The sequence below is a fragment of the Aspergillus stella-maris genome (genome assembly GCF_047715825.1).
Source record: "Aspergillus stella-maris strain CBS 113639 unplaced genomic scaffold BDV14scaffold_49, whole genome shotgun sequence".
Taxonomy (NCBI): Eukaryota; Fungi; Ascomycota; class Eurotiomycetes; order Eurotiales; family Aspergillaceae; genus Aspergillus; species Aspergillus stella-maris.
Window position 1 is genome coordinate 205,696 of NW_027396843.1, and position 18,925 is coordinate 224,620.

General features: G+C 49.7%; 7 protein-coding genes across 7 annotated transcripts; 3 read left to right on the forward strand and 4 right to left on the reverse strand.

The window, feature by feature from the left end:
• Positions 1-1,723, reverse strand: BDV14DRAFT_100254 (uncharacterized protein). Its single transcript, XM_073765469.1, has one exon. It carries the CDS (start codon positions 1,519-1,521, stop codon positions 91-93), a length of 1,431 nt encoding a protein of 476 aa, XP_073625624.1. The 5' UTR covers positions 1,522-1,723; the 3' UTR covers positions 1-90.
• A 440-nt stretch (positions 1,724-2,163) lies between these two features.
• On the forward strand, positions 2,164-4,698 carry BDV14DRAFT_100290 (putative C6 finger domain protein). The gene is made up of 3 exons (XM_073765471.1): positions 2,164-2,247; positions 2,326-2,544; positions 2,690-4,698. Exons 2-3 carry the CDS (start codon positions 2,407-2,409, stop codon positions 4,463-4,465), a joined length of 1,914 nt encoding a protein of 637 aa, XP_073625625.1. The 5' UTR covers positions 2,164-2,247; positions 2,326-2,406; the 3' UTR covers positions 4,466-4,698.
• Positions 4,699-4,729: 31 nt separating this feature from the next.
• BDV14DRAFT_100275 (uncharacterized protein) lies at positions 4,730-8,735 on the reverse strand. The gene is made up of 3 exons (XM_073765470.1): positions 7,783-8,735; positions 5,240-7,730; positions 4,730-5,182 (listed from the first exon to the last, which is right to left on the reverse strand). Exons 1-3 carry the CDS (start codon positions 8,431-8,433, stop codon positions 4,995-4,997), a joined length of 3,330 nt encoding a protein of 1,109 aa, XP_073625626.1. The 5' UTR covers positions 8,434-8,735; the 3' UTR covers positions 4,730-4,994.
• Positions 8,736-9,945: 1,210 nt separating this feature from the next.
• Positions 9,946-10,826, reverse strand: BDV14DRAFT_178032 (transcriptional coactivator p15/PC4 family protein). Its single transcript, XM_073769526.1, has 2 exons — positions 10,442-10,826; positions 9,946-10,386 (listed from the first exon to the last, which is right to left on the reverse strand). The coding sequence occupies exons 1-2, from the start codon at positions 10,691-10,693 to the stop codon at positions 10,153-10,155; spliced, it is 486 nt and encodes a 161-aa protein (XP_073625627.1). The 5' UTR covers positions 10,694-10,826; the 3' UTR covers positions 9,946-10,152.
• Positions 10,827-10,978: 152 nt separating this feature from the next.
• BDV14DRAFT_178034 (PaaI family thioesterase) lies at positions 10,979-11,916 on the forward strand. The gene has a single exon (XM_073769527.1). The coding sequence runs from the start codon at positions 11,081-11,083 to the stop codon at positions 11,546-11,548; it is 468 nt and encodes a 155-aa protein (XP_073625628.1). The 5' UTR covers positions 10,979-11,080; the 3' UTR covers positions 11,549-11,916.
• A 150-nt stretch (positions 11,917-12,066) lies between these two features.
• Positions 12,067-15,197, forward strand: BDV14DRAFT_100453 (PX domain protein). The gene is made up of 2 exons (XM_073765472.1): positions 12,067-12,720; positions 12,771-15,197. The coding sequence occupies exons 1-2, from the start codon at positions 12,179-12,181 to the stop codon at positions 15,070-15,072; spliced, it is 2,844 nt and encodes a 947-aa protein (XP_073625629.1). The 5' UTR covers positions 12,067-12,178; the 3' UTR covers positions 15,073-15,197.
• Positions 15,198-15,480: 283 nt separating this feature from the next.
• On the reverse strand, positions 15,481-18,804 carry BDV14DRAFT_100462 (DDHD family phospholipase). Its single transcript, XM_073765473.1, has 4 exons — positions 17,840-18,804; positions 17,097-17,793; positions 15,871-17,037; positions 15,481-15,817 (listed from the first exon to the last, which is right to left on the reverse strand). Exons 1-4 carry the CDS (start codon positions 18,630-18,632, stop codon positions 15,688-15,690), a joined length of 2,787 nt encoding a protein of 928 aa, XP_073625630.1. The 5' UTR covers positions 18,633-18,804; the 3' UTR covers positions 15,481-15,687.
• Between the last annotated feature and the right edge of the window lie 121 nt (positions 18,805-18,925).

The window sequence follows — 18,925 nt, forward strand, 5'->3', positions numbered from 1 at the left end:
TCTTCTACAACTGACTTCTCACAACTAAATTACTAATTCTTCGGGTCACATACAGATTAAGCAAGCTTTGATTAAACGACCATGGAGGAGTCACCTAAATGCGCCATTCTCCTGCGTGTTGACAGTTATCACATCTTCAAACTCCATCTGCCACCTATCCACCTCCGCGAATTTCAGGGCTTGCAGTCGCAGCTCTTCGCTCAGGTATGTCTTTGCCGGTGCTTCGGGGTCAAGCTCGAATTCTGAATCAAGCTCGTCGGTATCGAGAGCGGATGACAATGGTGAAGACATGTCCGCTGGCTCGTTCTCTGTGCCACCGCTCGTGTCCTCACGGGCACTAGCACCGTATTGCTTCAAGGTCTTTGGGGTCTTCCCGTTAGACCTTGATTCTATTTTACCCCGGTTTTCATGCACCTGCTTAGGTCTGATCGCAGGACGCTGGGGTGTGCGAACCCGTTTTTGCATCGGTAGGTAGCTCAATTCATCGTCATCTGGAAGTATCGATGATAAATCATCTTCTTCCGATTCGCTTGGCACATCAAACCTCGATGCCCCCTGGCGCGCTTTCCGTTTTTGGCGTCTTCGAGGCAAGAGTTTATCTTGGAGCGCTGCTGTTGAAATACCAAGCTCGCCATCGCGTGACTTCCTGGTCTTGGGGTCCCGGCGGGCTTTCGCTTGGGGTGAGAGCCTGTCCGAATCAGGTGTAGACGATTCACGAGTGAGATCTGGAACAGGGCTGCTCATTGGCGGTACCATCGTCTCACTGACCGTTGCCGGAGACTGTGACAGCCGAGGCCAATCAGCGGAAACTTCCCTTTGTCGGAACTCTATGCATGGAGTCGGGGATCCTGGTGCGCTGCTCGCAGTTTGCGAAGATGGTTGAGGGGCATTGCGCCCTGCAGATGGCCGTTTGCGTTTTGAAGAATTTCCACTGGAAGGTAATGTCGGAGAAGCCTCAGCAGAAAACACGGCTGGTCTCAGCGCAAGTGATTTCCCTCTTGAGATATCGAGAGGTGTTGATTCATCCTCCGGACTTAGGCCACCAAGAAAGTCGTCATCGTCATAGTCCGATGACCCATCCTCATCCTGCATCATGTGCAGGATACTCGCTTGACGCGGTCGTCGCCTGAAGTTGCTCAACACAGAACTTTCAAACGCAGGTGTTCCTGGAATTCTTGAGCTGGTGTCTCCTTTACGTCCAGCAATTGAAAGAGTCGAAGAGTATCCCCGGGCCCTTGTGGGGGGTCGGCTCCCCGTGGCTCCTTGCTCTGTACCGGGTGATGAGCCGAGTGCAAACTCGTGGCTCTTGCTCAGGGGCGTCTGGTTTCTCAATTGCCGTATAATATCAGACGGGTCGGCGCTGTTCGCCAGCCGCGAACTGCCCGCTAGCTCGCTTCTTGGTGATCGAGAAATGTCTCGAGATCCAACATTGTCTCGTGATGACTCATGGCTCAAAGCCTGCTTGGAATGTTTCAGGGTTCTGGTCGCTAGACGGTTGCGCTTCGCTGCCGGTCTCGGCATGGTGTCGGTCGCGTTTTTGATGTCGTAGGTTTAGGATAAAGGAGTCTGTGTCCACTTCTGATTGTTCTAAGCGGACGGGGAGGGAGTGCGGAAGCGAGGGACGCGTTGGACTAGCCTTGCGATTAGTTGCGAAGTGGTGGGCTTGCTGGAGACGAGGCACGATGGCAGATCATCTCGAGGCTCGACGCGTTTGTTTTGATACGCTAAGCCTAATTAGGTAACATACCGGAGCCCCGGCCCCGGCCGTGCCTGGTGGCACGAGGGACCATGTACACTTGTAAAGACAGTATTTCATGATGTTGGCGTTGGCGAAACTGATGCAAGAGATGGGAGACTCGGTGATTCTATGTGTTATTGTAATCCTACATACAAAACTCTCTTACAAAGTGCTTCAGCCTAGAGGCGTCAATCTTTGGCCGATGCTACTCTGTGCTGCTTCCACCTTTTTGACTCACCGATTAGAAGAGGTAAGGTGAATGGGGGATGGACTTGTCCGTTGAGTAATAACCACGGGCAGCAAGCCGCGTTGAAAACGGAAAAATCATATCTATGGCGTGGTCCTGGCTTAGAGGAGGCATCAGCGCTAGAACAGTTCCCCATACTGTGCCCCGCATCCGAGCCAGGCCGACGCAGCACACACATACATACATACATATCTCCCTGCAGGGCTACTTCCAGAGGCCTATGGCTGTATATAATACTGTTTGGGTCGTGGAAAATGTCTAGGTAATGTATTGAAGTCCTGGTTCCGCAATTAGACGCGAAGCAAAAAGACCAGCTGCTAACCTTCCTGACTAAGGAAAGTCTAGTCGCTCATGTTGATTGACCCCATCCCAACTCTGAAGATCAGTGCAATTGTCCTGGTATCTTGGCAGTTCTAAAGCTATGCCTGTTTACCCAGACCGGGACAGAGACGGTCTTCTTGATTCCAACTCTTCGGCTGCCTCAAATGATTTAATTGATACCAAGAAGCGCTCCAATTCTGATGCTACAGAGTATCCCAGGAGACGCGCCACTATCGCCGTACGTATATTGCAGGTTCTTGCCTGTTACTCTAGTGCCTGTTTCTATTGTATTGCCCTCGCCAGCCACTGTCACTTTCCGCCTCTTCTATGGCTCGAATTCCAAGAATGAATGCAGGCCGCTGTTGACCGTCAGTTATATATAGTGCCAAATATGTCGTCTTCGGAAGACGAGGTGCAATGGAGCACGCCCAAGATGTCAGCTCTGTACTGATCTTGATGCAGCATGCGTTTACAGGGAGCCGGGCATCAAATTAGATGCTGGCGATAAATTAATTATTGAACGGCTCACAAGAATCGAAGGCCTTCTACAGACCAGCTTGGCAACGCAAGGTTCCCTATTGACTCTATCTTCGACTTCCCCAACAACCAGCAACGACACCAACATTGGAAGCGACGATGCACTCGCAATATCGACTAGTCAAGTGGCCGTTCCTGGAAGGCCTACTTCGATTGTCGGGCTCGGCTCCTGGGCGAACCCGCCTACGAGCATATCGACCATGCCCAAAGTGCATACCACGCCCGCCATGAACCTTTTGAACTGGCCATTGATCCGAGAACTGGTAGCTCGCCCGTATGATCCACAGACGCTGCTGCAGCTCGAACTGGCTCGTGAGCCGCTTAAGATGTCTTCTCCCGTCACGCTTGACCTGTCTCATGCCTCGACTTGGATCACGTCATTCTTCGAGCGAGTCAATGTCTGGTACGCATGTGTTAACCCATACACGTGGCAGAATTATTACAATACGTCTGTTTCTGTTTCATTTCGCGAGGGCCCAGAAAGCTGTGTTGTTTTGTTAGTGCTAGCCCTCGGCTGCGCCAGCGAATACGGCAGCATCGCTTTGATATCAACCGACCAAGATCCCCCCGGGCTGTCGTATTTCATGGCAGCATGGAACATCCTGCCGTCAATCATGATACGGAACTCGGTAGTATCCGCCCAATGCATCATTCTAACCGCTGCCTATCTATTCTATTTGGTGCGGCCGCTCGAGGCCTGGACGCTGCTCTCCAATGCTAGCATGAAGCTGCAGCTATTGTTCGGCAATTCGTCTCGCATTCCTGCTCAGCTAAGAGAGCTCAGCGTTAGGGTATACTGGAACGCTCTGTTGTACGAAAGCGATTTGCTAGCAGAGTTGGATCTACCGCACTCTGGTATCGTGAACTTCGAGGAGCTTGTCAACCTACCAGGGGTTTTCGCAATAGACCATCACGGTGAAGTTGGGGACGAAACCAATGGTGATATGGACGCCGGTGATGATATTGCTGACCGCGTTGGGAGTGATGAGCTATGGTACTTTCTCGCCGAGATCGCTCTCCGGAGACTACTCAACCGAGTGAGCCATATGCTCTACCAGAAGGACAGCACACCCACACTGGCCTCTTTAGCTCCAATTGTCTCGGAGCTGGATTTTCAGTTGTCCCAGTGGTATGAAGGCCTTCCTCAGCCTGTCCGATTCCCTCTTTCCCACACACCTCTATCACATACCGTCCAGACTGTCCTCCGACTTCGGTATTATGCTTGTCGGACCATTATATATCGACCTTACATCCTGGCCGTCTTTGAGAACGACCAGGTCATCGGCGACCCCTTCGTGAGAGAGTGTTGCCAGCGCTGCTTGGAAGCCACAATATACCAGCTGGAGAACATAACCAGCCACCGGGACGGTCATCTTCCTTATTTGTGGCAAGGTGCCTTGTCGATGGTCTCCCAGTCGCTGCTCATAATGGGCGCGACCATGTCCCTTGCACTTTCGACTTTGCTCCCACCTGGCCCTCGGGTGGATGGGATTATAATCAGTGTAATTCTGGAAGTGGATAGGTACGCACATCTGGCGCCTAGTCTCAAGCTTTCTGCGGAGATTCTCCGCGATGCAGAGAGACGGCGTCAGATTTGCCTCAAATCTTCGAGCCAGGTGTGATAGTCGGTCCATTACTTGAGGGCGTGGGGGGTAAAGCTTGGTGGATAGCTGGGTGCACCTCGCTAATCTCTCAACGCAATTGAAGGGCAGCCGACCAGTGGCGCTGGCTGGTGCGCGAGAAGGGATGTTCAAATGACAGCTGGCGAACATTATACATTTCTGTCACGTGGATGTTGCTGGGCTCTATTGCCTTCGAGGTCGCCCAATTCTGGGTCACTTGGGATCAGGCAGTATAATTATTACCTTCATGGTAGATGGTACGGTAATCACATTCCTCGACTAACGTAGCTGTAATCGTGGGGTAGATATATGTATATGTACGCATTCCAGTATGAGTATACGGAGTGATGGAATCTATATACAGGCTGATAAATATCGCGTAGCGCATAGAAGCATGACAAAGTTGAATCGTCCTCATATAGGATAAAGTAATAACGTCAACCAAAGGCATTGTGATATAGGGTATATGTGTGGAGGTTGGCCAAGAGAAGGAAAAGGAAAAGGTATCAAGAACTCAAGCCGAGCAGATTTAGAGAAGTACCCACTCACTGCCCCTCTTTATGAACTTGTCAAGCATTACGCCGATATCGTTGAGCGCAAAGCGACATATATAGAAGCCAAAGAATTCGGCGGCATGGCGGGTACTGAGTTCCAAGCCGACTAGGGTTTGAGAAGAGTGTTTTAAGCCTGGATCTTCAACCTGTTGCGCGATTTGATCTGTAGAAAAGCGAAGTTAGTATATTTTCTTGACCAGTTGGAACTTGCATCATCTACCTAAGACTTGAGCAGCATCACAGAGCCGAGCTAATGCGCTCATATAATTTGCATTCGGCCCACTAAACTGTAACTGCGACAAGTTCCGTTCGGCATGCTGAGCGTTCGGAATTGGCGTCATTGGAAGTGAGCTTATCGTTAAAAGGTCTTTGCTTGCGTGGTTCGAGCTGGGTAACGGGTTTGCTCCGAAACCAGAATTTTTAGATCGTAACTTTCGCCAAGAGCTCAAGTAGGATTTGCTCGGCGCGTTAGAGACCCTTGACGGTAGTGCCTCAATTGTGGCGGCATCGTCGAGAGCTTGCGCAGCTTTGAAAAGAGGCATAGCCCCCTGAACTCCCACCTCGCTTCCAACTTTTTTGGATAATGACATCTGTACCTGATCAAGCACACTTTCAAATGATTGCATCTCCTCCAAAACCGCGTCGGCATCATATGTATCGACCTTGGACAGCTTGAGTAAGGCTGCGGTGAGCAAATCACAGCTCGACACCTTTTCTTCAACAGCTTTGATCTTGACATTCTTCACACGCCAGACGTCCCGGGGAATGAACAGTTTGGTCGATAAATACCCGCCACGAGGATGAGCAATAGTTTGGTAGATACATCGCATGAGCCAGAATGGCCGTAGTAGAAATGATTCAGGGCACGGCTCTAGCGGGAGCGGGGAATTGGGAGCAAGAGGGTTGGGCGAGCCAGGACTGGTGGGAGAGTGGATATAGCTATCAAACAAATAGAGACCGTCACTAGGAAGCCCACTCGGTACGAAATTACCAGCAATTGGCGTGGGCAGCGCGTTGATCGAAGCGGTAGCAATCCCTTTCTGAAGATCCAATGTGGGAAATGCGTTCATCGAAGGTGTGATTGGAGACTCGGTGTATATGTCGGGGTTTGGCACTGAAACGTTCCTTGCCCGAAAAGGTAAGATACCTGGATGGGGCCTGCCCAAGTTATCCGGTGCTGACGGCACCTTACCAATTGGTGGGCGCGAGGGTGAAAGCATTTTGGAAGCGGCACTGGTTTCATCATCCTCCACTGCAGTGATTTCCCGAGCAAGGTTCAGGTTTGGCGATATGTCTTCGCCTATAGATCCGATAGAGACGTTCCGTTTGGCCTGAGACATCGCAAAGGGTGCCGAAGACGTAGTGCCGAAACTTTCGACAGGCTGTGACGGAATACTGGTTATAGGATCCTCGGTTTTTCCATATGTAGGACGAGCCGTTCGTGCATCCGAAGACTGGCTAATTGATTCAGACCTCGAACGAGCATTTGTCTCTATTGTCAGTTCCACTGTATCCTGGCCAGACATCCTTCTAGCACGCACACCTGATCCGGGTATCGACCTAGAAACGGGCCGTGCCGAGACAGAAGGAAGACCGGACTCGGTTTGCTGGCTCTGAGTTTTTTCAACAGGAAGAGTGTCGTCCTCCACAAGTGGCGGCAGTGTTCTACCCTGTGTCATTGTATATGTAGCAGGGTTCTCCCAAGTGCTCCTTGAGCCTCCATTCAAAGTAGACTGGCGTGGAAGTGCCGACTTTGACTGAAGGTCAAACTCGAAGTCATCCATGACATAACCTCGAGTCATCTCCTCCAAAAGCCGTTCCTCTTCTTCCGCTTCATCATCAAGATAGTCCATCGGGTCGTCTGGGGCAACCTCTTCCTGTTGTCTAGTTTTCCCTCGCGTCATTGCCACTTCGGCTTCTCGCTCGGCTTCTCTTACTCTTTGTTTCGCTAATTCGACATTCCGCCGTGCATTTGCAAAGATGTCATCACTATCTTCCTGCGCCTCAGACCCACTTGCGGGCTCAAAGCCTTCATCGTAAGCAGCTTCTACGGCTGCATCGAGCGCTGCATCAAACTCAGCCTCCGTACCGTGGCTTAGACGGGCGCTTCTTCTGCGGCGCAAGTATACGGAAGATACTGATTCCCTCGACTGAGTTGATGGTGATGAAGAGGCACCAGACTCGTCTATAGTATCTAGCCACGAGGTTGATTCATTCGGATCTCGAATCTGCGCGCTCAATACTGACAATTCGGATAGCCGGGACTTAAGGGGATGGATATCGTCCTCTGATATCGTATCCTCAACGAACGCAGGACGTATTGTGGAGTTCTGACGTGCGTGCGTGAGGTCAAGATTTTGGCTTTCAGAGCGGGAATGGTCCGCTTTGTCTTTGGTAGCAGATGAGAAAGTCAACTTATAAGCACCGTCATCTAGAGCTGAAGGTAATAATGACTGGCGCCTTGGCGGGATATGTGGCTGCGTCAACGTCCTCGGCCCTTCCGATGCTGCCTCGGTAGCGCCAAGAGACTCTTGTTCTAGAAACCCTGCTTCCTGTCCGGGGATGCTATAATCTTCTCCAGGAGCGGTCTGGATGTATTCGCGGTAAGATTCTTGACTGAGTGGTCGATCAGGGAGCGCCTTGCTGTCGACGTTTCGAAATGGAAGATCCATACGCTGGAGCTCCGTAACTCGAATCATGTAAGTGTCGCGCTAGTGCTTTCTATAAGCTCACCTTGCCTGCAAAAGATGTATCTGTACTTACTATTTCCTGGAGTTTGATTTTTTCATCTTCACCACCTTTACTCCGGATCATCACCAGCTGTAGAAGTTGGCATGCGTCACTGTATGCCTCCATGGCGCCTTCGAAATTTGCTGCGTTGTCAAGAAGCACAGCAGTATTCGCCTTTTGCAGGGCTTTTGAGAGCATCGCCTTTTGAGATGGACCCTGACGACGTTTCTCATTTTGACTATGAGGCCGGATATGAGACAGCCGTTCCGGCGAAAGTCTAGATTCGTTCTGTGTGAATGTGGGCTCATCGTTGTAATACACTTGCTGGTGTTGCTCCTGCCGGTTTGAAGGTATTTCCGTTTGTTCTGATACAGGCGTCGCCGTCCTCATCTGTGCAATAGATGAATGTGGCGTATGATGTTTTGTCAAGTCATGACTAAGTGCATCGTTTGGTGGACGAATTTCCATATCGGTTAGGCTCAACCCTTTCTTGTGAAGAGCATAATTGTCCGTGTCAGGAAGTCTGTTGGCACTTTCCTGACGCCGATGAGTCACCACAAATTTGGGCGAAAGACTGCTAGATGTTGTTGACTGCGACCATCGGTTCAAACTCCCCAAGCCTTCACGGATATTCCCGTCATCCGTGGCTTGAGGAGGGGAGTTGGCATTGAAAGGCACGGCCATCCCGAATTTACCGGCTCAGGCCCCTTGGACGTGTTCAATATACTCTCTCGATTATGCTTTCTCGGGCATGTGGCAATTGCGTGCGGTGGTTCTTAGACTAAATCGTAGCCGTAGCTAGGCAAACATCCGCTTTGTATCAATGCTTCAGTGGGACACAGAAGCTTAAAAGTAAGCCTGGAGCTTGCGTGAACGTTGGTAAACGTTTTTTCGTGTTCGCGTGTGTATAAAACGGAAGTTTGAGTGTCTTTTGATAATGGAAATCCCAGCGCAACTGGCGACAACAATGCTGGGAGCAGTCGACTAGCTAAGTTCAATGCCTTGTTAGGTAAAACATCATAAATCATCCAGCGTGACGGGAAGAGAAGCGGCTAGGATGTAATCTGTTCCGGACAAGAGACGATATAGAACATACTCTTTGAGACCTGGGTATCCTTGGGATTATGATCACTGCTGGTGATATGCATCCCCTTGGGATAGGATGACTTGATATGTTAACCGAGTATCCTTTCGGCATCTGCAACTGTCGAGGTTGAGTAATCTTATTTGGCCCCGGCGTAGCGAGGTTCGAATTGTCGCATTATCTCCCGTGACACCGGAATGTGATAGAAGATCAGATACCGCAGGGATCACAAAATTTGAATGTAGTTTTCGCGCTTGTATCCCGTGCTGCGTCCGCGGCGTTGAACACTTGAGCTGAGGCCCCGTTGTCGTGCTCAACAGCTGCAATGTTTGTGTTGTCTTGCAAGCCGATGCGTAGTAGTATCGGGCGGGCAGGCGGGCGGGCAGGGATCGAGTACACTGGTTCCTAAATGTCAGAGATAGCGACACAAGCGACTTTGAGTCACGTTGAGGTAATATCAATCCAGGCTTGCTGCCATGGGTGGACTGACAATAACATTAATCGAGGGGAATTATGCAAAGGCGGCTCAGGGGTGCTGAGTGGACCCCAGGAAGAAGCACCGACGTTGGCTGATAATAATTGATAGTGATGAATGATCATGTGGGGTCAGAGGCCGAATTTTCGATCAACAGAGCTTTGAACCAGCCGCCCACACATTCAGCTTGGCCATGAAGCTTGGTTGGTGGTTGATGAGCAAAAGCCGATGTTCATGGAAGTAAAATTAGGGAAGAAAAGAACAGCTAGGAGCAGACTTGAAAGTGCTGGGGTCAAAGCGACTGAAACCTCAGAGCGGAATAACCTGCAAATCAGGCCCAACCACCAAGATCAAAGTGAAAGAAAGAAATATATGCGACCGGTCACAGTGGTGCATCTTCCTCCTTCTGAGGGACCTCACTCTTGGAAAGTCTTGTTGAGCCATACAAGTTCATGAACGTAGGTTTCGCCATTGCACCAAGAGAAAAACAAATGCATTAGAAGGCAGTCAGAGTTCTGTAAACCCTGCGGTCTGAGAACAAGTCTTCTTTCTGCGGAGGAAAAGGCTGTCTACTGTGAATCAAAAGCCTAAGGTGAGCTACGCGTGGTGTTTTATGGCCTTGGAAAAATGACGCTAGAGCCTATCGAATTGGTACTTACTAGCCTGATGCCAGAGTATCAACTGGAGATCCAGAATTATAAACTTGATTGACTGGAGATCGAAGACAATACATCCAGTGTATGTTGATGAGGACGAGAGGATACTGGTTTCGATCAGACCAGACACGAGTGCTCCCTACAGAGCGATAATATCTATATTATTTATTTTATACAGCCTGAAATACCTACTCTTCGCTTTCATCCTCGTCGCTAGTCGCGTCTATATTCTTTTTCGAGGGACGGGACCCCGAAAGTTCATCGATCTTATCAAGTGAATCCTCGTCATTGCCACCAGAGCCTGTACCTACATCGACATAGCTTGGGCGAGGAACGGACACTCCTTTCTCCTGTAGAGCAGACTCAATCTCTGGCAGAAGAGTTAACAAGGCAGAAAACTGATCAATTGGTAGAGAAATCCCCTGAGAGGGAGAGTTAGCCATTACGTCTGAGTGCCTAGCACGTTTAGTGTTATACCTTCTTCCCGGGAAGCTCTTCCCCGTCTTTTTCGTAGTATTCCCTGATGTTGACCATTGTTTTACCCCGGAATGAGGATATCGTGACACGGCGTATTTTAGAGATCTCCCAGTAGCTGTCACCATTTGAGTCCTCTTTTCTTGTTGCGGACAATTCAGATACGCCGATTTTGGGCTTCTTAACCTGGGAGAGCTCATCATCATCATGAAAGTCGCCAGCCGTCGAGGACCGCTTTTTGGAACGAAAGGCCATGGTCAGTATAAGCTCAAGTCTGTAGAGCTCAGTTTCGTTTCTGTAAGCGCCTGAGGATTTTTGAAGAAAGAGAAAGTAGGCCAGTTGTTCAGGTGGACGGGTTTGCGACGGGGGTGAGATATTGACGACTGTAGTTCCCGGGCATCACATGACAGCTCCCGAGCTCAGTAGTACTCTGGTCCACAATATCCACACGGTACCGAGTTGCACTGTACCTGGACTCGACCGCCTTCTAGAAAAGGCCAAGCTTATCACGAACCCGTTAGCGTATCGATGATGGATCTCCCACAATTTTCGTCGCAATTTCACAATTTCCCACCTTTCGAATCTCCCTTCAACACCTTGAGCATAGAAGGGTTCTGTTTTTCTCTCGCTGCAACCATCACAATGGCCCAAAAGTCAACACAACCAGCTGAAAGCAGTTCGCATCTGCAGCAGGTTCACAATGTTTGGAACCGCATTCGAGTCAATAGCCCTATCTATGACTTTCTGCTTCGCGATGCTGAAATATACTATGCTGAGGAAGGCACTTTCTTTGCTAGGCTTCAGGTTAACCCCAAGCACCTAAACTCTAAAGGAGGCTTACACGGTGCCTTCTCTGCCACTGTAACGGATTGGGCTGGCGGTCTAGCAATCGCCTCATGTGGATTGGAGTCGACCGGGGTGAGCACCAATATCAATGTCAGTTATTTGGCTACTGCCGGCTTGGATGATTGGTTAGAGATCCAGGGAGTCGCCAACAAAGTTGGAAGAACCCTCGCCTTTACCACCATAACCATTTCAAAACGAACAAAATCTGGTGACACTGCTCTAGTAGCTCAAGGCTCTCACACGAAATACATCAAGGCACGATGATCAATGGTATGAGAGGTGGAAGTTCCGAGACTCTGCTGCTATCTTCTTTGCATCTGGCATGAAACACATATACTTTGAATGCCTGGATTCACTCGGATAGCGGAGATTTATTTCCGCAGTTTATTCTCGAGCTTCCTGGTATAATCTTATGGGTTGCACATGATTAATAGCGGATACATACCATCCATTGGTAGGCTTTTTTGGCGTCCACGAGCGGATATTTATACCATCAACTATACTTTATGTCAACATCAACTCCTCGGTTCTCTGTACTCATGATTACAGCATGCTAGTATCGACCTGCTAGTCAACATAGCCACCTAAATTCTAGAAAGTGTTATTTATTCTGAAACATTAGGGTGCCGGGTTTCGTATGCATGCTCAGGTCTCCGAGGTATCGTAGATCAATTGCCATAACAAACGCTCAGTCCCCCCTAGGTAGATATTATTACATAAGGCTCCGCCCTCAACAATCTGGAATACTGCTACCGGTACCAGTTGTATCTCGAGCCCCGCCTCGTCATCTCTTAGCACAACTCAAAGGTGTCGCCTCCATACTCATTTAACGTCTGGGAAAGACGCCGATAGGACAAACACAGCTCATGCGCTGGCTATCTCGCCCCGAGAAAAATGGACGTCTCAAACGATCCCCCAGACCAAATTCAATCTGACCACAGTCCTCTTCATGTGAAGCAACTTTTTTCCGATGATGGTACGACAAAGCACGAGACGGACAGCCGTCCGAAGGGGGATGATTCGAGTACCACGCAGCTGAAACAAATGATGGACTGGACGCTACAATTCCTCTCGACATGCTCCAGCGAAAGGCTGCTATCTATTCTTGTCTGCCTTATGGGGGCTACATATTTTATACTCGGAAGACTTGGGTTAGTGCTCATCGGCACAGCGATTGGTATTGCACTACATGCTTCATGGGAGGGTGCGGGTTGTCTCGACACTTCCGAACCCCAAAGCTCTCGCAGGAAACAACTTTCCCTCAACATTGCGCACAAACTGCTGGAATGGGACAACAAACTTCCAGATACGGGCAACAATGAGGGCATCAGCACTGAAGCTGCGTTGGCTACTGGCGTTCAGATTTCCTCTCTTGGTCCCGCAACAGCTGCCGCTTTAAATTCATTGATTGACGCAACGGTGCGAGACTATGTCAAGTAAGTTCCTATAGACTATGTTTCTCACTAAACTCACAAGCTTGGGACAGCTACTGGTATGAACCGATTCTGCCGTCAGAGTTGACATTTCCCATGTCCTGCCGGAGGCTCTTGACTAGTTCTATAACTTCCGTTTCCTCTCACCTTAGCCGTAAACGAACGGCAGACACTTTCTTAGAGTTTCTCACTAATTCATCATCCATGGTTATCGTATTTTTGAGCGAGCTCTGCGCCGCATCCGAGGCCGCTGGCACTAGCATTCCGGCAGAGGATGCTATCATGCAATATCTAGAGCTGAACCCTGAAAGCAGTCTCTCGAGTCTTCTTTCCCGCCAACAACAACACCAAAAGCTCAAGACTGTCTCAGAAGATATTCTTGTCAGGTTCCTAGATTCCAGCGCGTATAACTGCCTTCCGGTGCGGAGCTTTCTGCGTGAGATTCTAACTGGAAGCATCTTCGATTCGACTATTCAAAGTATGTCGCGACCTGAATTTATCAACGGATGGATCATATATCTGTTTAGCGAGGGCGAGCCGGAGATCATGAGCGCCATCGATGCTGGCGTGGAGAATGCTCGAAACCATGGCGTAGCAGCAGCCAAAGCCCCTGAGCAGGCTACAGCACCTGTATCTGCACCCCCGTCAAGGGAGTTGGGCTCAAATGCGGACCAAGCTACAGAAGAAGCCATTCTGGAGGCCAGGCGCTTGAGCGACTTAATGGCGTCCCAGAATACGCCAGAGGATGTCAAAAAGGCCAAGCAGAAGGAACGAGACAACATCGACACGGCACTTGAAAATCCAGTCAATGATGCGAGTCAAAAACAGCACCTGCTGGATGCGGCGTCGACTGAAGAAGTAGAAGTGCAAGGTGTGAGGTCCAGCAGCTTACATGAATCAGCAACCCTACAGCCCTCGGGCACGTCACAATCGGACAACGTCGGTTCTCCACCAGCAGTTACACTTCACCGCGCTTCCATAACTTTGGACGATAGCGTTGATTCCGGGGAGAAAGCAGCGCTCAAATCAAAGCCTACCTCTGATTACTTGGTCCAGGTTGAACCCCAATCCGGACGCTCTAGCGGATGGATGCTATTCAAGAAATATGCGGACTTTGAAGCAATTCATGAGACGCTGGGAACAATAGCGAGGTTGAATCAGCTGGACTTTGGGAATTCTCATCCGACTCTGCCGCCCTGGAAAGGGCGCTCACGACAGATTCTAGCACGCGATTTGGAGCGATACCTGCAGGATGCTCTTCAGCTGGAGCCCCTTGCTGAGAGCTTGACATTGCGGCGATTTCTAGGAAAGGACGATATCAATCAAGTAGCAGACTCTCCGACGAAATCTAGTTTTGTTTTTCCAGGCCAGGCTGCGTTCGAAAATGTTGGCAAGGGTGTCTTGGGCGTATTAACGAGTGCCCCCAAGGGAGTCTCTGGAGGCAGTAAGGCTGTTCTTGAAGGTGTTAGCGGTGTGTTTGGCGGGGGCCCTAACAAAAAGACGCCAACCGCGCCAGGAACTGATGGCGATACGGCAAGCAAAAGCAGTAGCCGAAAAATTACATCACGTCAAAGTGGTGACGGTTCCAAAGAGGAGAGGAACGGTATTCGAGACTCTACAAACTCAAGTCAGCGGTTAGAATCAAGCGATACGGACGGCCTTACTTCACCCAGCGAGATGACTTCTTTTACAGAATCATCAGACACTCCTGTGGCAACTCCAGAGTCGGAAGAAATCATCGTGAGAGAATCTGATGAACGAACCTCGTCTGATTTCGCGAGAAGCAATCACACCACTAGATTGAGTTCAGAAGATAACAGAAAGTCCGCGGGTATACTACCCGACAGAGGCCAAAACAGCTTTATCACGGCAGATGAAACCCAGATGGCAGTTGAGCTGATCTTTGCCGTTATCAACGAATTGTATTCATTGTCGTCGGCCTGGAACATTCGTCGGACCCTGTTAAACGCTGCAAAATCATATATACTTCGACCCGGGAACCCGAGCCTCGAGACCATCCGTGGTCTGCTGCAGGAGTCCATGATTGATAATAACACCACAGATGAGGCTATTGGATCGTATTTGGCTAGGTTGCGTGAGAACGCCCTACCGACTGCAGAAGAATTGAGCTCTTGGCCCCCGCCCACCTCCGATGCCGAAAAGGAGCGTCAACGTGAGGCTGCGCGTCGCGCTCTTGTTCAGAGAGGGCTCCCACAAGCTATTACAAGCGTTATGGGGGCAGTCGCTAGTCGCGAAGCCCTTGGTAAAGTCTTTGACAGTCTTCAGGTTGAAATTATCGCTCGAGGTTTCGTTTTCTCCATCCTGTTGCAGGCGCTACGTGCCATGCTTCTCTAGTATTCATTTGGAAAGCATGATGTGCAATTTCAATGAAATCACCGAGTCTAGTGTTGGCTGTACCAGTGCGGAAAGTCGGCTTTTCGTGGCCGGCCATACAGTGGATATACGAGATACGAATTGGCGGCTACTCAGTGGACGGGACAATGCAAGCTTATTTGTTTCAGGAGTATGTGTTATGATGGTTATACTCTATAGATAGCAGGTGCTCTCCACAGAAACCGCCCCCGTCCGAGCCATTGGAGCGGCCATGCCGCACACGTACGTCAGAAATGCTGAGGTCCTGGCACGTATCTGCCACAGCGCTGCCCTCTTGCGCCGCCCCATGTCCGCGTCAATTGACCATAGGCACTGCTTCGCAATTCAACCAGTCAACTCAAATTTTATGCATGCCTCCATCGAAAACCACTCGGCGGCTTTCAGTCTCGGGCTGGACCAAAAGCTCTCAATCCGAGCTGAATGGACCTTTATAGCTGATCGCTGCGTGATAATGTCATGTTGGGTGGACTGAGGGCATACCGAGATTCATCTAACCTCAACACAAAGGACGGTGGCGGTTTCGTAGAGCTTTTCCAGGCGATGGCAATGCCATCGAGGCGGTCAACGAAGAGGTGGTCAACGGCTTTTTGAGGTCGCACGTTTCCTACAGAGCATTTGCGAAAGCATAAAGTGGTTCACGTCCTCATCTGACCAGTAACTCAGATGGCTGGCGAGACTGGCAATGAGGGATATATCGAAAGCACCCCTATTCGATTAGTTTAGCTATTTGGATTAGCAGGGATCGAGATTACCACCCACTCTTGTATGCTATAATCAACACGTCCATTAGAGTTCAATAACCTCACTTTTTCTTCCTCAAGCTTCAGCTTTCTCATCCCACGCTCTAGTTCTGGTGAATCTGTGTTGCCTTCGCCGTTTGCTGCCTTTTCGCGCCTCATTTTGGCTTTTTGGAAACCCTCATAGAGTGTTTCAATATCTGGATCTATTAGAGTAGGGCTTCGATCGCCCAAGTTGCCAGGGCCCGAAAACGATAAAGATTGTGGCTGTGTCCGAGAATTGGTATTCGGCCGCTGCTGTGGAGGGCTTTCCTCTGAGCTGATTCCAAGACTGCGGTTTAACAAGCTACTGGCTACCCCAGATGTGAAATTGGTCCATAACGACCCAACACTTTGACCGACGCGGCTCCCAATCAACGACAGGCTTTGTCCAGATGTGGTCCAAATGCTGCGCTTCACAGATGGCAGCGGCTGCGGTTTAAGGGAAGACATCGCTGGCGATATCAAAGGCTCCATGCGATAACTCACTGGATCGGACGGGTGGAATATGTTGTATAGTTGCCCACATTTTGGGATGGACACAGCGACCTGATCCTCCTTGCTTGCGATTCCAGTGCCAAAATTTCCAGATTGCCTTTTAGTACTGGACTGCTTGAGCATCATACTAACGCCGTCACCACCCCCAATAGTTACATCTGCCCGCCCAGCGATCGTTTTGCCTTTGAGCATCTCGAAGAGCGCCACTGGGGATCCCAAGCAGAAAAATTCTTCACAATTAAAGTTGAATGTGGATATACTAGTATCAGGGAATTTTTCCAGGTCGCACGGGTCTCTATTGTGCATGTCCCCGGAACAAAGGATGTCAAACATGATCGCACTCCCGAGCGAATGTCCGCAAAGACTAACAGTGCCCTTGAAAGACGGGTTCCGTTTCTTGTAAAGTTCGACGATTCGATTGCACTCCTGCTTGACAATAGCAGAAATCTGTTCGCGATGCTTACTCTGATAGAGCAGAACATCGATAGCAAGGTCAGAGATCAGATTTCTTACGGCTGGGACGCTTTCAAGGGTGATATCCGCCAGGGCAGGGTAGACATCGTCTTCAAGAGCGTCCGCGTCAGCCAGGTCGAGTTCCTCGCGGTTTCGCCCGACATTTTTGTAGGGGAATTCCAGAAGATGTCTCCAGCACCTGGACAGATGTTAGTATGTGCACGTAGTAGTCGGGCTACTTACAGAGGCCAAACTTACACCGGAAGTACTTGGACACGGCAGTTCTTCTGCTTATCCGGAGAGATAGAATTGAGGGCTTGAAGGTCGGGCGAGGCCTTGTACACGCGCTTCATCGTCTTCCTGAGGACATTCACGTCATGTATAAAATTCACACTTTCCAAACGCAGGCCGAGTCGTTGACCGATTCCGTGCGTTACCAGAACGAGATGATCGATCTTTCTTTCCCTATCCTCGTCATCTGCGTCCCTCAAATTCTCCATCTCCCTCTCTTCTTGCTTACGCGCCTGCTCTTCATAATCAACCGATTCATTAGTACCCGCTAAAGTTGAGACGCGGCGTTCTAATGTTGTGATTGGTCTTGAATCCGCCGTATCCTGCTGCAGTTCCCTTCGTGGCTGAGTATTCCCTGGGAGCTCTGGCGCTTGCTCGTCGAGTGTCTTTGCTGTCAATGCGGGTGACGGTTCGGATTCGAGGCCTTTTCTATTCGGAGTGTCTGTGGACTTTTTCATCTCAGTGAAGCCACGAATCAACTTCGTTCCCGGAATCCCACCAAGAGTTTGATAAACAGTGGTGCTGACTCTTGACATAAAATCATCATTGGTTATCAACGCAGTCGTAGAATCTTGGTATGTGACGATGCTGTTCATGTAAGAGCCGAACAGACGATATTTTCCTGGTTCGTTGGCCGGCACAAATGATGAAGTTGGGGTGCCATCTTCTCAATTAGCCTGCTGAAGCTTTGTTTACACATCCGGGCATACCTTGCTCAGTACCAGTTCTTGTTCGATTTGACTTGACATTCTCTGCCAAGCGCCACGGCTTCATTTTCAAATAGCCTTCCTCAAGTTGAGTTGCAAGGTTTTCTTCGCAAGGCCTAATTGTGGAACCTTCCTGGAAGAACCATGTCCCTCGACGAACTTCGTATACAGGTCCTATCCAATAGGCTGGGCCGAGCTCCCTCCGGTTTATGTTTACATCAAAGAGGTAATCTTCATTGACAGGCACCTTCATCGGCTCATCGAGTGGCTTGTCTATTGGCTGCCTTTGATTTTCCTGCTCCCACTTTATCTCATCCTTGCATAGATCTTGAAATGCATGTTCAATGGCTTGAGAATCCTTAGCCACGAACGGGACAAATTTTCTAGGAGCTGGCAAAGGTTTTGATTTCTCCGTTTTTTGGTCCAGGAAGGAGGGTTTCCACTTGGGTGAATCTACCGCGTAGAACCATCTCACCTTCAGAGGAGGGGAGTCAGCAGGATAATTTTGAAGGCCAAGCCTGTGCCTATGGGAGACAGTGTGGTCTCTTCCTTGAGATTGCTGGAGTACGTCATGTGCATCTTGACCAATATTTGACTGACCATTGAGAGCACTTGAAGTATTGGAGGACGTCGTTCCCGAGGATATCTTTCCATCCAAAGCTTCTTTTGCCATGAGTGCTGTGAGACGGTCTGCGGATGAACGTATGATGTGGTGAGTAGTGCTTATTATGGAGGCGCTGCTAGAGACTGAGCGACACTTGGAAACGATACAAGTGAGCTTTGACGCAGGACGCATCGACTTGAATCTTCGATCAAAAAAGTCTGTGTTCAATTTAGACTGGCCTTGTTCCGGAACGCTTCTGGGATGACAATATCAGGTCATTGAAGATCAGAAACACACATGGGCAGGAAAAGTTTGCTTTCTGCTGGGATATTGATCATTGAGGGCAATGACTTATGGACAGGTTGGTCAGCGACTCAGCATCATGTTGAACGAACCTCCAGCTTTCTTGGCACCGATTTCCGGGGGCGGTCTTCGCCGCCGCCTGAACAATGTCTACCTCGGCAGAACCGTAGGCACTCTGCAGT

Excerpts from the sequence above, each read along its gene's own strand:
- BDV14DRAFT_100275 (XM_073765470.1), bottom strand. The coding sequence starts at position 8,433 with ATGGCCGTGCCTTTCAATGCCAACTCCCCTCCTCAAGCCACGGATGAC. Across the intron at positions 7,731-7,782 it reads AAATCAAACTCCAGGAAATA|CGCGACACTTACATGATTCG; the intron begins GTAAGTACAGAT and ends AGAAAGCACTAG. Across the intron at positions 5,183-5,239 it reads TGATGCTGCTCAAGTCTTAG|ATCAAATCGCGCAACAGGTT; the intron begins GTAGATGATGCA and ends GCTTTTCTACAG.
- BDV14DRAFT_100254 (XM_073765469.1), bottom strand. The coding sequence starts at position 1,521 with ATGCCGAGACCGGCAGCGAAGCGCAACCGTCTAGCGACCAGAACCCTG.
- BDV14DRAFT_100462 (XM_073765473.1), bottom strand. The coding sequence starts at position 18,632 with ATGCGTCCTGCGTCAAAGCTCACTTGTATCGTTTCCAAGTGTCGCTCA. Across the intron at positions 17,794-17,839 it reads AAGAACTGGTACTGAGCAAG|ATGGCACCCCAACTTCATCA; the intron begins GTATGCCCGGAT and ends CTAATTGAGAAG. Across the intron at positions 15,818-15,870 it reads GTTGATTATAGCATACAAGA|GGGTGCTTTCGATATATCCC; the intron begins GTGGGTGGTAAT and ends CTAATCGAATAG.
- BDV14DRAFT_178032 (XM_073769526.1), bottom strand. The coding sequence starts at position 10,693 with ATGGCCTTTCGTTCCAAAAAGCGGTCCTCGACGGCTGGCGACTTTCAT. Across the intron at positions 10,387-10,441 it reads AAGAGCTTCCCGGGAAGAAG|GGGATTTCTCTACCAATTGA; the intron begins GTATAACACTAA and ends TCTCCCTCTCAG.
- BDV14DRAFT_100453 (XM_073765472.1), top strand. The coding sequence starts at position 12,179 with ATGGACGTCTCAAACGATCCCCCAGACCAAATTCAATCTGACCACAGT. Across the intron at positions 12,721-12,770 it reads ACGGTGCGAGACTATGTCAA|CTACTGGTATGAACCGATTC; the intron begins GTAAGTTCCTAT and ends AGCTTGGGACAG.
- BDV14DRAFT_178034 (XM_073769527.1), top strand. The coding sequence starts at position 11,081 with ATGGCCCAAAAGTCAACACAACCAGCTGAAAGCAGTTCGCATCTGCAG.
- BDV14DRAFT_100290 (XM_073765471.1), top strand. The coding sequence starts at position 2,407 with ATGCCTGTTTACCCAGACCGGGACAGAGACGGTCTTCTTGATTCCAAC. Across the intron at positions 2,545-2,689 it reads GGAGACGCGCCACTATCGCC|TGCCAAATATGTCGTCTTCG; the intron begins GTACGTATATTG and ends AGTTATATATAG.